This window comes from Chaetomium strumarium, assembly GCF_033439665.1.
Source record: "Chaetomium strumarium strain CBS 333.67 chromosome Unknown B0T15scaffold_3, whole genome shotgun sequence".
Classification (NCBI taxonomy): domain Eukaryota; kingdom Fungi; phylum Ascomycota; class Sordariomycetes; order Sordariales; family Chaetomiaceae; genus Chaetomium; species Chaetomium strumarium.
In genome coordinates, this window is record NW_026944431.1 from 2119704 (window position 1) to 2135547 (window position 15844).

General features: G+C 56.0%; 6 protein-coding genes across 6 annotated transcripts; 3 read left to right on the top strand and 3 right to left on the bottom strand.

Moving 5' to 3' along the window:
- Positions 1-1628: 1628 nt before the first annotated feature.
- Positions 1629-3606, bottom strand: B0T15DRAFT_484192 (uncharacterized protein; the record flags this gene model as incomplete). The annotated part of the gene is made up of 5 exons (XM_062866213.1): positions 1629-1984; positions 2161-2491; positions 2555-3127; positions 3193-3359; positions 3414-3606. 5 exons carry the CDS (start codon positions 3604-3606, stop codon positions 1629-1631), a joined length of 1620 nt encoding a protein of 539 aa, XP_062722733.1.
- Positions 3607-3845: 239 nt separating this feature from the next.
- Positions 3846-5247, top strand: B0T15DRAFT_553131 (uncharacterized protein; the record flags this gene model as incomplete). Its single annotated transcript, XM_062870314.1, has 4 exons — positions 3846-4349; positions 4413-4640; positions 4694-4815; positions 4868-5247. The coding sequence occupies exons 1-4, from the start codon at positions 4273-4275 to the stop codon at positions 5245-5247; spliced, it is 807 nt and encodes a 268-aa protein (XP_062722734.1). The 5' UTR covers positions 3846-4272.
- A 2235-nt stretch (positions 5248-7482) lies between these two features.
- B0T15DRAFT_395252 (uncharacterized protein) lies at positions 7483-8529 on the top strand (the record flags this gene model as incomplete). The annotated part of the gene is made up of 3 exons (XM_062864770.1): positions 7483-7883; positions 8000-8051; positions 8167-8529. 3 exons carry the CDS (start codon positions 7483-7485, stop codon positions 8527-8529), a joined length of 816 nt encoding a protein of 271 aa, XP_062722735.1.
- A 621-nt stretch (positions 8530-9150) lies between these two features.
- B0T15DRAFT_395952 (phospholipid methyltransferase-domain-containing protein) lies at positions 9151-12141 on the bottom strand (the record flags this gene model as incomplete). The annotated part of the gene is made up of 3 exons (XM_062864804.1): positions 9151-9222; positions 9284-11295; positions 11358-12141. The coding sequence occupies 3 exons, from the start codon at positions 12139-12141 to the stop codon at positions 9151-9153; spliced, it is 2868 nt and encodes a 955-aa protein (XP_062722736.1).
- A 1108-nt stretch (positions 12142-13249) lies between these two features.
- B0T15DRAFT_158983 (uncharacterized protein) lies at positions 13250-14244 on the top strand. The gene has a single exon (XM_062862090.1). The coding sequence runs from the start codon at positions 13382-13384 to the stop codon at positions 13880-13882; it is 501 nt and encodes a 166-aa protein (XP_062722737.1). The 5' UTR covers positions 13250-13381; the 3' UTR covers positions 13883-14244.
- A 9-nt stretch (positions 14245-14253) lies between these two features.
- On the bottom strand, positions 14254-15792 carry B0T15DRAFT_159091 (eukaryotic translation initiation factor 3 subunit G-domain-containing protein). The gene is made up of 3 exons (XM_062862091.1): positions 15573-15792; positions 14867-15518; positions 14254-14795 (listed from the first exon to the last, which is right to left on the bottom strand). The coding sequence occupies exons 1-3, from the start codon at positions 15587-15589 to the stop codon at positions 14571-14573; spliced, it is 894 nt and encodes a 297-aa protein (XP_062722738.1). The 5' UTR covers positions 15590-15792; the 3' UTR covers positions 14254-14570.
- Positions 15793-15844: the final 52 nt, after the last annotated feature.

A 15844-nucleotide genomic window follows, 5' to 3' on the forward strand; every position in this document is an offset into this window, starting at 1 on the left:
CATACATTACATGCACAGGTATCCGTACCTCACATTTAGCTGCATATGCAAGACGTCGAGTGCCTTTCCCTATCGGCCGAATTCATCCAGCTTTCCGCACAGCGCGTCGGAACAATCGTCACATTGATCCGCCAGAGCTGGTACCCTCACACGGCTGGTGACTTTGATGGACCACCGGTGCCCCTCCCTCTCCCCCAAAATCCTGTCCCCGAAACCACCGACGGCACCCCAGACTACACAACAGGAGCCCGAGGTCACTTGTCGCATCTTGTGGCTTGCAGCCCGGTCGAGCCAAGATCTGGTATCGGGCGCTCTTACCGGACCTGCTGACCACCATGACGAGATGGCTAAAGAGGCCGGCTGCCACCAAAGGTGGCTACCTACTGGGTACGATCAAAGAACACGATATCCTCACCGCAGTCTACTTGGACCCGGTTCAGCATTTTTTTTTCCATTCCAGACCCATCTGCCTGCCTCTCCTCGGTCGGCCATGAGATAGCAGCCGCTGGTGCCAAGTGGTACTCTTGGGGTGATGCAGCCAGTGAGCCAGCCCATCGCAGCATGAGGGTTCCATCTAGGCCCTGCGGTCCGAAGCGTGAAATATCTGCCCGGGTTAAAACTGACGGGAGTGGGGGACTACGTTGTGGGCAGAGGCACACACTGGCCTACCTGGATACCTACTGTGCATTACCCACTCATCTAGTGTATCAGACAGGGCTAAAAGATGCAAACCACGACACGACAGACCAAGGCTGTGAGTGCGACGAGCGCGACAGGACAAACACGCCAGGCCGAAGCCGTTCACGATGGTACTCTACAGTCTAGCTTTAAGTTACGCAGCACTGCGTATTCGAGGTGGAGAGGGTAATGATGAGGCAGTCTGCTTGCTACCTGCCGTGTTCTCACGACGTGAGCCATTGCTCTGCCCGGAGACATCGCTACCGCCAGTGCTTGTTGAGGAGGGAAATAGGCAGTTGACACATCATATCCACGTCAACTCATCTCGTCGTGATTGAGAGGGAACAATGATAAGCAGACAGGACATCACTTCTGACAACTTCAAATATAATAAACCATCCGCAACGTGGTTCCTCAGTGCTTGTCTTGTCGGCCAAGGCATGAAAACACCGTTATTAACCCGGATGTGCGAACTCCCAATGCCGAAATTCCCTCAGGCTGAGGAGGATAAAAGCAGAAGAAAGGCAAAGAAGCCTGTAAGCCAACCTTGACCCATGCAGCCCGTCGTCTATTTGTTCATTCATTCATTCCCCATCGCCGCTGTCTGTCTGTAGCCCGCGCGTTGTTTTCATTGTCGCAGCCAATGCACCTGTCCTGTCTACATCAATATGTCCGTTTCCCCTCTTCTCACCACTTCCTCTTTTCATTCCGGGAAGAAGCCCTCGGCTTCGAGTTCGCCGCGAGCCCATACCCGTTTGCTTAAAATTTCCGACCGGCTCAGTTCGCTACAGCATAGGCTCGCAGGTGCCAATGCTTCGCGAGATAACGTAGGTAGGGCAAGATAAGAGAGAGAGCCAGGCCATTCTGGCGCTTATACCCGGGACACGCCTGATCTCTCTTCCTTCCCGAGTTCCCTTTTCCCTACGCCTCCCACGCATCTATCCAACCATTCAGAGCTTCAAGACACCGGACCGGCTCTCGACTCCATCGAACACGCATGTGTTATCGATAGGTATGTACTGCTTCGTAATAATCTTGATCACCTCCTGAGCCACCATGCCTCCCGTTAGGGCGGCAATGTTGTGCAGCTCGCCTCCCCCGGCGCGTGCCACCTCCTCCGCGGCCTGCACCACCCGCTCGCTCTTCTCCGCGCCGGGCAGCTGCGCGGCGATGGCCGCTAGGATGGCGTCCACGGAGGGAGGCGAGTCTACGTGGTGGGCTGTGGCCTGCAGCGCGAGGTAGATCGGCATCAGGGAAAGCGAGGAGAATGTGGGAACTGCGTTCTCGTCGTCGGCGGACTCGCGCGCTGTTCAGCAGTGGCGAATGATACCCTGTTAGCCTTCCCCTTTTCCTCGGTCTTCTCCCCCTTTCTCGGTTCTTCCCCGCTCCCCTCCCTTACCCGCTCCGTTGAGATGGTCATTCTTGTCGGGGGAGAGGGTCGAGAACATGCAAGTGTGTGGAGGGAACAGGGTCTGGGCATACCTGCTGCTGACCTCAGGCGCTCTGCCCTGCTGTTCCTCGCGTCGCCTCCCCCTCCCGTAGCATTGATAAGCTTGACGGAGGCTGCGTTCTTGCAGAAGAGATCCACTTCTGCGGGATCGACGCGCTCGCCACCCGGCGCGGCCTGCACAGTCTGCAGTATCTCAGCTGCGTCCTTGCGGGCCTTGTCCTTGTAGATGTTCTGTAGCCGGATGTACACCGTCGACTGTGCTTTCATGTCGGGCACCTTGCCCGAAAGCGGCAAGCACTTGTGCTTGTCATAGAACTGCTTGACAGCGTCCGCGATGAGCCAGAACCCAGACCTCTGCTCCACCTGGCCAATGCCGTGTCAGCATACGGAAGACCGAGCCGAACATCTGATGGCCGAGAGACTTACAGGTTCCGTATGTTCGTACTCGAATATTTCTTTCAGGCCGGACGGTAGGGAAGGAGGTACAAGCGTTTTCAAAACGGCACCAGCTGCCTCGTCAAAATTCTCTTCGCCACCTTCCGGGTTATTGGTTCTTGCCGCACTCTGCACAATCTTCCGAAATTCGATCTTTTCCTTGTATGTTGCGGGGTACTTGCCGTCGTGTGCCGCCTTCCACTTCTCAAGATAGTGGAGAAGGATCACCACATATGGCAGGTGACCATGCTCATAGTTGTCTAGACCGTCAATATCCCTGGTCAGCTCGTCGGCGAAGGCTACCAACTCCGGCCATGGGGTCAACAGCCGCAGATCAGTCGTGGCTGTCTCGTCTGGATGCGTGTCGACAATGGGAAATGCTCCGGGAAGATTAATCTGAAAATACGAGTAAAACCCAGCTGAATGAATCGCCACGAGCGGGGTTTTGTGTCGCTGTCCATAATCCTGTATCTTCGAGAGCTGCTCTGGGCGGATTGGGTGTGTGTACATGATCACTGTGAACACCGAAGAGTCGGACAGGAGCGAGTCGAGCGTCTTCACGTTCTAGATGAACGTGAGTATGAGAGCTCCTTTGCAGGAGTTGAAACAAGTTCACAGCTCCTACCTACCTCATCCGGATACCATCCACCTTGCACGTCCGGGTTCAGCTCTGTGATGAGCTCTGTTAGGCTCTGGGACCGAAGCTTGCCCAGACAGCTGTCGTCCAGGAAGAAGTTGACGCCAAGATCGGCCTCGCTAACCTCTGCCTCGTCGTAGATGGCGAAGCGACCGATGCCTAGAGCAGGGGATCAGCACAGTTGCCCTGTCGAGTTGAACCAGCAGCACATACCGGGCAGTACGAGGTTCTTCAATGTCTCCGCGCCGACTGTCCCCGCCCCAGAGTTCAGCAACAATATGTTCGCTGACTCCAGTGCCGCCTGACCACTCGCAGCCCATAGCCGTAGCTGTCGGTCGTATTTGCGTTCCTTTTCTGAGGGACCGTGCAAGATTGGTGGTGTCTGGCTCATTACGATTTCCGTCATCTTGCTGCGACTCACGAGAAATCGTTCCACGGTGAGTAAGGAAGGCTGTCGTAAGCAGAATGAGAGGTACCTTAGGTCCGTTGATACTTTGTGGGGTTCTACTATCATGCATGTGGATCACCTGGCTGCACTTTGTTGGTCGCTGCGAATTACAGCCACATGGCGAAGATGAGGTACTGTGGCTGACTGTGGCTTGAATTCGAGGTTGATCCACAGTAACCGTTGTTGGGGTTTCCACTAACTTGGTTCTCCTAGAATTGCCAGTGAAGGTGAAGGAGGATTGTTCAATAAGACGAAAAATGCAGTGAATGTGAAAGCCAATTTCATTCACTCGATCCATTCCTTCGTGATTACATTACTAGTTAGGCGGCTTAACCTCCTCTGCGCCGAAGCTTGGACGGTGCCACTCGTCGAATCACTGGCTTGCTCCCAGCTTGGAAAGAGCGATGGCTGGGAATTGGGCCGCGACTTCCTCTGTGAGACGGCGCTGGATGGAGTGGACTCAGATCCAAGACTGGGGCTTCCTCCGACACTGGACGGGCTGCCATTGTTCTTTCACAACTTGAACCTAAACCCTCCCCATGCCAACACTGAACTTGGCTACCTAGAGATCCGACTTGCTTCTGCTGAGGGCCTGTACACGGCTGCTCTAGTTGACAGTGCAACATGGAACCGAATTTGAATTGCAATGTGCAAGAGTGTGGCGCTCAGCTCACAGGGCAGGCAGTTGTAACAGTGTGCAGGTGAGTGAGTGCCTGCTCTCACGATAGTGCTCCAACAGACAAACTGAACCAGTCCATGCACAGTCATGCCATCTGTCTGCAGTGCGCGAAGGGTAACGGGTTTGGAGACCAGCCGCCCTACACTTGCCCTGTCTGCAGGCAGCCTCTAAGTGCCGCGGAAGTCTGCGAACAGCAGCTCTATCCTTCTGAAGAGTGGAAATCGGTCGCTCTCTGCGGTCTCGGCCCAACCGTCGTCATGGAATGCGCAGGAAGAGCTCTAAGTTTCTGGTCGTATCAGATGGCGAACCAAATGTCTGTGCCCCTGATCAACCAGCCTTTGCTAGGCTCTAGCTTACCTATGGAAGCTCATGGCAAATACGGAAGAACAGCAACTTGAAGGATTATTGCGGAGAGCTTCAAGGGGAGATTCAGAATATCTGGGCCCAGGCAAACCAGAGAATCACCTCACTGACAACGAAGATGAAAGGTTCGCCATCCTCAGCAAACCTCTTCTTGCCAATGCCATTGACACCACCCAGGGATGGAACGGGAGGAGTATGAGCTCAGGCGGAAGTGTGAAGAGCTCCGTCTCGCCCTGGAGGACCGGACTAAAGAGCTCTCCCAATCTCGGGAGCTCTACAGCAAACTGAAGCATAGGGTTTTACTCAATCAGACCCAAGACATCGCTCCCGGCATTGCGAGATCACAAACCCCTGTTAATGCAGGCGCCGCTTTGGACGCGAGTCGTGGCCATACACCATCTCAACCTCCACGTCCCGGCATACCTGTCGCTGCCAGAGCCGGGGTGTCTAATTATTTCCCGGCCAGTCCCCGGTACTCAAAGACCCAGCCCAGTTCAAATGAGCGGTCGGAGTGGAACAAACCGGCGTTCTCTCACCGTAGGTGTTGCCTCCCATAACCTACACTCGTCGGTGGCAGCGAGCTAATTGTTGAGCAGCAACTGTGCCCGCCACACCATCCAGCAATCTACCGCTCAGAAATCCCAGCACCCCATCCGTTGCTTCCACACCGCGAACCGGGGTCAGGACGACATTTGCTCCCGGTTCGGGGCGGTTCCATCGGACAGCGAGTGGCTCCCAGTCCCAACCCCATTTTGCAGACAGATCAAGTGGTTTCTCGGCAGTTAAAACAGGTGTTGCTGGCTTGAAACGTCCGCTTGATGGGGGCAGTGCGGCTCTGTCCATGCCTTCTCTGGAGAGAATAGAAGGTGCATATCCTCGCTATCCGGAGCGACACGTCGAAGCTAACACAAATCAGCTATTCGGGGCACGCCTCGGGCGTCTTTGCAAATGACAACGAGAGCACCGTCCCACCTTCTTGAACCGCCAGCGTCAATCCTCCGCCGCCCCTAGCTTCAAATGCCACTCCTTGACGTGCCCAGTGTTCCATCGCCAACTCAACGGGGATGACAGTGGAAGCCAGCCAGAGCCTCCTTCGGCCCCAAGAGAGTAACATTGTACTCTTCGGCATCCTGATATCCGGCTTGCTGCATGTCCTGTGAGATCCCCTACGACCCGTCTGGAGGACATGAGGACATGTGGACCCAACTCACAGACAGAGAACGAGGCTGTGTTTCTGTGAATGGGAAGCCCCGTGTTCTGACAAGCTTTCAGGTGTCGGGCGTGGGATCGGCTGGTACGAGGACACTTCTCCGTGCGCTCGAGCCGTACCCGGATCAGCGGGGTTGTTTACTGCTTAGTGAACGCGATGTAGTGAGAAATTCGATGCGAGTGGATGTCCAAGTATTATGCTTCTTTCTGTTGCACAACAAAGCAGATTTGTTTGATCGACGAGGCCGAGCGGGAACGAGCTCACACAGGTTTCAAATGTGACTCTGCACCGATTACCACGCGCCGAATGCCGAACCAAAGCCGGAGGAAGGAACGGAAAGTTGCACGGTGAGGTGGACGCCAGTCTTGTTGGGGCACGATGTTGGGTACCGGTGGGAGAATTGGTTCATCTAACCATCTTCTAGGACGGACCTATAAGTCAACGCGGCTACCGAAGTCCGCAGAAAGATGAAGCGGCAACTGCAGAGAGATGTAGGCACTTGCGACTTGACGCTTGAATTTTCTCAAAATCTCTAACAATAACCCGGCAACATGGTGGCTGTGCCATGTCGACGACATAGAGAATGTGCTTGTGAAGGTCAACCGGAGTCTTCAAACAGTCGAATGAATCTGACGATTGGCCCGATGTGAGCTGCAAAACAAGCCAAGACTCGGTACAAGACCAAGATGGAGATCTGGAACTCCCTTCCCGGTATGGTCATGCAGCTTTTAAGGTTGCAGCGGCCGAAACTAAGTTTCAGAGGGCACCGGCTCTGATTATTCCCGTGAAGCTTAGAACAGCGGCCGCCATATCTGTTCCAAAACGAAACGATGCAGCACCGGAAGCGTATGCATCTTTCTTAGCACCACCGGATTCAGGCGCAAGTTGCCTTTCTAAAGGATTCCCTGAGTTGGCACATTAGACCGGGGAGAACGTCGCTGGGAGCCGCCGGTCTTTGTGATGTTAGGCTTTAGCCGCTGCACTGGTGATCTGAAGCCCGCAAACCCCGGGATCTTGGAGTCTACATATGATCTACGGATCAGGAAACGTCTCCGCACCATAATGAGAATGCGAGGGCTTCGCTCAAAGCTTAGTTGTGTGGAATTTCCGGGGTTGCTCTAAACAGAGCACGGACAAGGGGCCAGGGCGGCATCCCGAGAATCGATGGGAGATCTTGAAACAGGTCTAAGCCCACCATGTTTCTGGCACTTACAGCTATCACACATTCACACTTACCGTATACAGCTCAGCTTGCGATACTGTGTCATGATGCTGGCAGCTCATGACGCTGCAGCCCGTTGAGAGTTTGACAACGACGGACGATGAGGCTGGAGGCCCAACGGACAGGGCGCCAGACTTCGTGAGTCCTTCGACGAAGACATCTATATAATGGGCCTCGCCGGCCGCCATCCACAACCCAGAATAGCTTCATCCTCATCACAGTACCGTCCAGGAGACTAGCCAACCTCAGACCTACTAATTTCGATTCTTCTCCTGCAGGGCAGGTCTTGCTTATAATCCTACTATCTTAGTAGTTACCCATCCCCCCGTCCCATCCCATCGACTTTACGAAAACCCTAAAATGGCGTCCTCGGCGAAAACCTTCCTCACTCTCACCCTCCTTGCCGCAGCCGAGCTCGTGGCCGGCCATGGCGCCATCATCGGTGCCAAGGGCAACGCTGGAGGCAGCGGCATGGCCCTGGGCGTCGATACCAGCACGCCCCGGGACGGAACGCGCCGCAATCCGTTCCAGCAGGACAGCACCCGCTTCCGTGGCGCCTCGGCCGACACGGTGGGCGAGACGCTGGCCGGCGGAGACAACAATCTCGAGGCCGGTACCCAGGCCATCATGGCTGAGACGGGCGACTCGCTGCCCCAGGTCACGCCCGGCGGTGAGGTGACCATGACGCTGCATCAGGTGAACAGCGATGGCGCTGGTCCCTACACGTGCATGATCAACGCCGACGGCACAGCCGCGACCTGGTATGTTGTTCTCTTTACTACCCAGTACTTACTACTACCTTACCTACCTTACCACAACCAACAGACGGCTACTGTTTATCTATCCATCGCAAAGGATAGCACTAACGTCCCTCCAGGACTGACATCCAGGTCACCCAAAACGTCCCAGGCCGCAACTCGCGCAACCGGGTAAGCATTTCCTTCTTTCCCCCACGGGCCCCCCCGGCCCTTCTCCCTTATTATTCCCAAAGCGACTTGCTCCGTATGCTGACACAAGACTTTTTTTCCTTTTTTTAAAAAAAAGGACGGGTCAGAGACCGACCACCCCCTGACGGCCGCCATCCCGGCCGACCAGACCTGCACCGGCACCGTGGCCGGACAGGAGAACGTCTGCCTCGTCCGCTGCCAGAACGGGGCGCGTGCCGGGCCCTTCGGCGGCGTCGTCCCCGTGCAGATGGCCGACCCGGCGGCCGCCGCCGCGAATGGCAATGGCAATGGCACCACCAACGCAGGCGCGGGCGCGGCGGCTAAGGCCAGGCGCAGCCTCGCCAAGCGGCTGCGGGAGAACGGCATGAAGCTGGAGAAGCTGAAGCGCCGCGCTGTGGCGCTGGCCCAGGATGCCGGTGACCCGGATGTCCTGGCTGAGCTGTTGGAGGATTGTGAGTGAGTGACCGACGAGGGTGGGAGGGTTCTCTCGACGATGGGATAAAGATTGGATGGGTGGCTGCGGTGACTGGGAGGGGAGCGGGGCGCTTGTTTGAGTTGGAAAGGGGAATTTCGGTGGATGTTGTTCGTCTTGTGCTAACTATCGTTGTCCCCGTCTGTACACTACTATAATTGTATGCACCTTGACGGTGTTACATCTCCTCGCGTCAAGATCATCATGGTCGTAGTGTAGCCGTCCACCTCGCATAATCGAGTTGCTTTGGATCCGGTTCTGACGCGAAACATGCCAGTGGCACCATCATTTGCATCCCCTGAATCTTGAGTGGTCCAATTCCAGTGAACAACATGCTGCCTTGGGCTGCCACGCATCGTTCCGGATGTTTAGACTTCAGAGATGCCTGCATGGAACAGAAACAAGCCGTGTCAACCGTATCGAATTTGCTTTTCATGCGAGTACCCCGATTTGCTTTTCTCTACCTACCTAGACACCTTCGATCGACACCAAGATGCACCACAACACAAAGTAACATATGCTCGCTGACACCCTCCCTCGCCACGCTATGCAGCATACTAGCAGTCATGCATATACGGTCAAATCATCGTTGCCATCCTGTCACACCCTCTACAACGAATCGGGAAACTTGTCTCTAACAGGTGTCGAAGGTCCCTGTCGCTGCGACATGCTATACGGTGCCTAGTTGCCATTAGCATCTTGGAATAGGTTCACAGTCGCGCCAACGAGATGTTCCACTTACAAGCACTTCCTTTGCGCTGCATATCCGCCAAGCCAGCCGCCGCACATTCCCATCAGCAGGCACCACAGCAGGCGTAAACTCGACGCCGAACATGTGGCGAATGGCATAGACGACTCTCTTGGCGTACTTGCTGTCCCTCTCGACGTGTGCTCCGAACCTCTCGTCCACCGTGGACGGGGCGATGTCGGGATCGCGGTCAAGGCAGTTGCGAACGATAGGTAGAAGCGCGTCCTCTACCTCCTTGGCGCCAACGATGTCGCCGTTCTCATCGTCTACTTTCGGGATGCGCACCTCGAACGGCTCGGAGATGGACACGACGTTGTGGCCGCCGGCGTGGTGGTACCGGAACTCGAAGACACCCTGCGTCCACCACAGCTTATCGCCCTCAAACACCATCTCGCCCTGCACTAGATCCACGTTGGCTGGATCGGACGCTTCAACCGGCTGATCCGACGAGACGATGCCCTGATCCGTCGTGGTGTCGAACTGCCCGGGGCAAGTTGGCACCCACCGGCCCAGACTCGGAACTTCGGTCACCTCGCGGGATCGGTTGTCCGTCACCATGTACAGGCCAACCCAGTCTCTTTTACTGTGGTTTGCCGGCGCGGTCCACTTGACCCGGATGGGAGCGCCGTACTCGAACACCTTGGTCTTGACATGCTTGGCCACCCGCGCAGTTGGGCTCTCCTTGCCGGTGGCCTTCTCGTCGGCAGCCATCGACGGCGTCCCTTCCATAGAGATACTGTAGTGCTTGGGATCGTAGCCCGCGAGGTCGGGGGATATCCGGCTGAGAGTCAGACGGGCGGGATACTTGTTGAACAGGGCCGTTGTATCCCTGACAATGGTCGAGGGCCCGGTGGCCAGCTTCGAGCGGGCAGCATCAACAAAGTCGTCGACGAACTGCTTGGTCTCATCCAGCACCTTGTCCATGCTCATCTGCAAGCCTTTCACGGGCTCCGGGAGCGAGCGCTTGATGAACTTTGTCAGGCCGGCCTCCTTCCGGACCTTCTCGCCGTAGATCTTCTGCATGTGCGGCTTCTCCACGTACGAGATGAAGCCGAGGGTAAGAATATGGCCGATGAGGGCGATCATGAAGATGGCCCTGCTCCAGGTAATGAGCGCCATGCCCCACAGGCCCGCGGTGCCGATGACACGTTCGGGGTTGTTGAGGAAGCGGTAGATGGACTTGTACGTGAGCTTCCCGGTACTGTCGAAGAAGAAATCGCCGTAGAACCATCCAAACTCGCCAAGAGAGTCGTAGATGCTGGCGGCAGTCCAGATCTGCAGCGCGACCAGGCCCAGACCGACCACGTGCTTCAAGAGCACCCAGCCGTATCCCCAGTCTTCCGGATAGGTGTACATCTTCCAACACGCGGCGAGAAAAGAGGCATGGCACATTGTCATGCTCAGATGATACATGCCCTTCCATTGCAGCCAGGCCTCTCTCGGCGTCTCACCGAACTTGAGGAAGTGCCGGGTGAACATCTTCTCGTTGGACTGCTTAGTCAAAATGATACCGAGGCCGACCGAGTACCACAAGCGCCACAAAATGGCATTTGCTACAAAGAGGGTCTGGTAGATGGATGTAGACGGCGTGAGCATGGTCAAGGCGGCGAAGTAGCCGACGAGCAAGACGGCCGAGTAGTCCGTAGTGCGGAAGAAGTCAAAGTTCTTGAATCCCAGCAGGTTGTGGACGGGGAGAGGGGCGTCCGAGCTTGCCGCTGCTTCCTTTGAGAACTCGGCCGACGGTTCGGACTGACTGCTTGCTTCGGATACCGCCCGCTGGCGGGGTGGCGGCGGGTTGTATGTCTTCTCAATATGGGGGTTCTCGACAATGGCCAGGAAGGCGAATTGGGCAGCATGCGCCAGGATGGAGATGAACAAGACGTCGTAGCTCGCGGCCATCATGGAGATGCCATAGTACCCGGCGTAGCCGATGGAGTACATGGGGTGCGGGGCCATCTCAAACACACCATCGAAGGTCAGTTGCTGGTCGATGAGGTAGAAGAAGTCTGAAGAGAGAGTCAGCACCGGTGCTAACCCAAGATCCATGGCAAGGGGGCCGTCTGCTTACCTCCCCAGTACCAGGCATAGTCCTTGACGACTCTATGAGCGTCTAGCTTGACCCACAGATTGAAGCCAACAAGGGCAATGCCGGCGAACCAGCGAGCAAATGCCACGGTAAATCCCTCGCCGGCCGGCTTGTGGGCGCAAACAATGGCGAACAGACAGTATGATACAAAGTCACACATGAGGATCAGATCCACCACACGGCGAAACACAAGCCAGGTATTGTACTCGATGGGCGCCTCGGCCATCCGGTAGTCCTTGGGAATCTTCGCCTCGAGCTCGCGGCGGAGCAGATCGTAGAGCCACGGGCGCGGGTTGTTGCCGGTCGAGGGCTCCGCGAAGAGCCTCAGCCTCCTAGCCCAGGTGACCAGAAGTTTATAGTTGGACTGAACGGTCAAGAGGTACCCTATCCCCACGTTGTACGAGGCTCTCCAGAAGAGGAAGATGGCAGCGAAGACTGGGCGCTTGAGGCTCCATGGAAGGGCGTATGCCGCCCAGATGTGGAGGGCGAGGATGGCGAGCACCACGGCATCGGAAAGGTTCTTGGGTTCTCGCGGGTCGAGCAGCTGCGAAACCATGTCGTGGGTCTCGGGCACGACGAAGACCGTCCCATCGGGCGTGCGTCCGTAGGTTCTTTTGGGGCGGCCGTCGCCGTCGCCGTCTCCCTCTGCGAGGAGCTCGGTCTTGCTGTGTTCTTCAGGCGTGGCGTTGTCCTTCGAGGTTGACGGTGCTCGCGTGCGCTGGCGGATATTCTCGAGCCCCGCAAGCTCGCTTGTTGATGTGCTCATTTTTAGATCCCGGTGTTGAATACCGAGTTAGAGAAGACAAGCGTTGAGCTTTTCCAGCATCACCCGATCAGCAAGGATCGTGTTGACGTTGGAGTGGCTGAAGCGGTGGGAGGGGGGTACTGGGAGAGACGAGATGGCACGTGTGCCGCCGAGGACCATTGAGTCCCAACAGATGTCGTCACGTAACGCCAAGCCCAATTTAGCTCGTCTGTGCCGCTGGAACACAGGAAGGCGTGGCTATCTTGCCGCGACTTCTTCGGAGACGACGTCACAAGAAACAGCTGTTTTACTGCCGGCACCTGTGCGTGTCGAAGTCGCGGGATGGAATTGGCCAGTTGTTCTAGACCGGGGTTACTGCCCCCAAGCTTGTCCCAATTCACATGCCTCATAGCCATTGCGGGATCGCATGGGGGCTTTCCCCATCTTGACCAACCGCTGCTCACCGGGGACCTGGGGCAGTGGAGTTTTTCAGTTCTGGCGGAGGTTTCCGAGGCATTCCAAGCGATTGGATCGGATCGGTGATGCTGCATGTCACGTGTTTATGTTTGCGTTCAAATCAATCCTCTGTTGCTTCCCGATCGCGACAGGCGCAACACGTACGGTTTCTGAGCACACTCCGCCCATTTATTAGTATCTATGCATGGTTCTGCTAATGACCCGGCATTTCAGCTGTGACAAGCTAGTGTAGGAACGATCCTAGCAGGGCGGACATTTCCGTTGACGACTTGAAGTTTCACTGCGTTTGATGAGATTGTCATGCTTTCGCAACCGGACGGCTGCCCGCCACCTGTCCCTCAGCTGTCAATCCTCTGTCCACCACAGTACACCCCATGTTAGCTTCAGGGGTCCAGGAACATCGCATAAACACGATGGGGACAGCTTCCTTGGTCCCGGACTCCCGTACCGACTGGACGACGGATTGCTCTGGAAGAATACAACACTGCTGAGTTTTCTGGTGTTCCGAAAATATTTATGAGTCAAAGGTAGGTGGGTAGGCGCTAGGCTTGGGCAGAGGATGAAAACATAAAGCTCTTGGTGGCTCGTTTCCTGTCCCTTCAAGTTCCTGTTCCGTTCCGTTACTAGGGTGCCTCGAGCTCTGCTCCTAACGACCGAGCCAAGTCATAACGATACACAGTATACTCTGGGGAGAGTAGATCTTGGGCGAGAACAAGAGGAACCCCTCAGTTGCCATCCATCTAAATTCTTAATTTTCACAACTTCCATATCCACATCATCATCAATGGCTCGCCCGTTCTCATACTCCTCAACACCGGCAGCCGCCCCCTCTGAGGCGAAACCCCTTCCCGAGCCCGACATCATCGAAGAGCCACAAAGGCCAGGAACCTCCGGCACAGAAGCAGCGCTGAAAGTCACGCGCCGCCGCGCCTCCCAGAAACTGCGCCAGGCCGAGCGCGCCGAGCGCCTCTACCGCGCCAAGAAGCGCTCGGCCGCCACGCGCGCAAACTACGCCGACGCCAAAGACCATCTCCACCAGGCCAAGGAGCATTTCAAGCTCGGGGTCAAGTTGTTGGTCGCGGTCGTAAAGGGCGTCCCCTATGTGCTGAGGGAGAAGCACGAAGTGAAGCGGCTCAAGAGAGAGGAGGAAAAGAGAAAGAAGGTCATGGAGATGAAGCAACGCTTGGACGAGAAGCTGGCTGGTGCCGAGGGGAACGGTGACGAGGATCGGCCGGAGGGTGAGGAGAGCGTTGGAGTTCCTGCGGCTAAGGGGTCGCGGCGTTGATCTGGAGGCTGATGTTGATGGTTGAAGGCTGAAAGCGGTAATGAGGCTGAGAGACGGACAAGAGGAGGAGAGGAGTTATACCCACGCACACATCCTTCAGTTTCGGTCCCCCCCGTCGTTGTTTTCTTTTGTCAGTGTTTCTCTGTTTCCCTGCTCTTTCTTTTCCTTCGTTCGACTGGGACAGCGCTGGTTAACACAAACGCAGTTGATGTCCAGGTCTCACACTCACTGATATGGCACTCCTGGTGCGACAAACCCCCTCGACTGAGCCACGATATTTTATTTGTCCTTTTCCTATCATGTCCATCATTAATACCCTTTTCCTGTATCTAATGACTCGACGAGGCATGACTATGGTAAGAACGGGCGGCGCCATGGCCGGATGATCTTCCCATTCGGATGGGAGAGGGGTTCGTCGGATTGAGGAGTGTTTCTGGCTGTGTTATATTCCCCGGATTACCGCATGGCCCCGCGGTCAAGAGCAATTTGAGAGATTGGAGATTGCGGCGTTGGGATTCGTCTCGATTGTCTCTTTAGATAACCCATACCCAGCCCCTGCGCAACAAGAAGTGAGATATACCGACCCTGACCGTGATCCAGCCCACAAGAATGGAACCGCTTTTGATTTCCCAGTCTGGTTCCCATGCTCACCAACCTAAACCTCGTCCCACCTCATCTCAGGCCCCCTTCACTGGGCTTTCTTAGCAAACTCTACCCTCAGAATCAAATGCCGGAAACCGAAGCCATCCATCTTGTTGCAAGCTTTGACGGCATCGTTCCGATCCGCGTAGCTGATGAACGCAAAGCCCTTCGCCAGTCCAGTGTCGCGGTCCTTTGCAAGGAACACCCGGGTAACGCGACCGAACCGTTCGAACATGTCGCGCAATTCTTGCTCCTCGGCCATTTCGGAAACCTTGTGTGTGTAAAAGCAGAGTCAGTATACAACCGCCAGCCAACCGCACCCAGTAAGCCGAAATAACCCACGTTTGTAACCCGGAGGGTCGCAAGGTCGTCCCGCTCGCCGTATTTGCCTCCCATCCGCTCGCCGGCACCGGCGCCGGCCCGGTCGCCACGTAGCGCGGGCGGCACGTACGAGCCCTTCTTGCCGGCGCCGGCGGCACCTACAGCGGCACCTGGAGCTGCAAGATCATCGCCCATGCCAGCTGCGGGGTCGGCCGCACCAGCCTCGCCAATCGGCGCCATTGTGTCCTTGTACGGGCAGCGGGCAGTGAAATGCTCGCCGTTGCAGATACGGCACTTGACTTTCTTGTCCCGGAGCTTGTCTTTCATCGCTTGGGCGTTGGGGTCGTTGGCTTCATTCTTGGCCTCCTTCCGCCAGTTCACTGACGGCGTGAAGATGATGTTCTCGGCTACTGTCGTGGTGTTCGGATTGGGGCCGGGAGCGTCATTGGCGCTATCCCCAAACTTCTTCCAAGTCCTCCTTTCCGCCACGCGGGGGTTGATGACTTCGCGCCGGGTAACATTGCGCACACGACGTGTGACCTTGACCTTCTGACCCTGGTCATTGTACCGATATTCGATGATCGTCCAGGTACCGTCCTTGTTCTCTATCTTCTGGATCGGCGGAAGGTCGGCCGTCGTCTCCTCGAGCTCGTCGTCGTCCGCCCAGTCGTGCCTATGTCACAAGTGTAAGATTTCGCTTTGCGCGCGAGTTTGCCGGTACACTCACTTTCTTGGGGCTGCCATTTTCGCTAGATTTGAGCGTGTTTGAGGGTGCTGTTGCAGCGGGAAAGAATCTCGACCGTCGAAATTTTGGGTATGGATTACTTAGTGCGGGGCGAATTTTGGAATTTTGGTGGGTGCACACTTGAAGAGGCAACTTGCAAGTCGCATGTTTTGAGACGGATGTCCAACCAAAAAACCCAAGCCTGATTGTCTGCTTGAACAGCCCCAGCCCAGCTATTCGACGAGTAGTTTGTTACCTCTAAACGGAAAGCCTTC

Bases quoted from the DNA above. Each gene is read 5' to 3' on its own strand.
- B0T15DRAFT_159091 (XM_062862091.1), bottom strand. The intron at 14,796-14,866 runs GTGGGTTATTTC...TACACACACAAG, and splicing joins CGACCCTCCGGGTTACAAAC to GTTTCCGAAATGGCCGAGGA.
- B0T15DRAFT_158983 (XM_062862090.1), top strand. From the start codon at position 13,382: ATGGCTCGCCCGTTCTCATACTCCTCAACACCGGCAGCCGCCCCCTCT.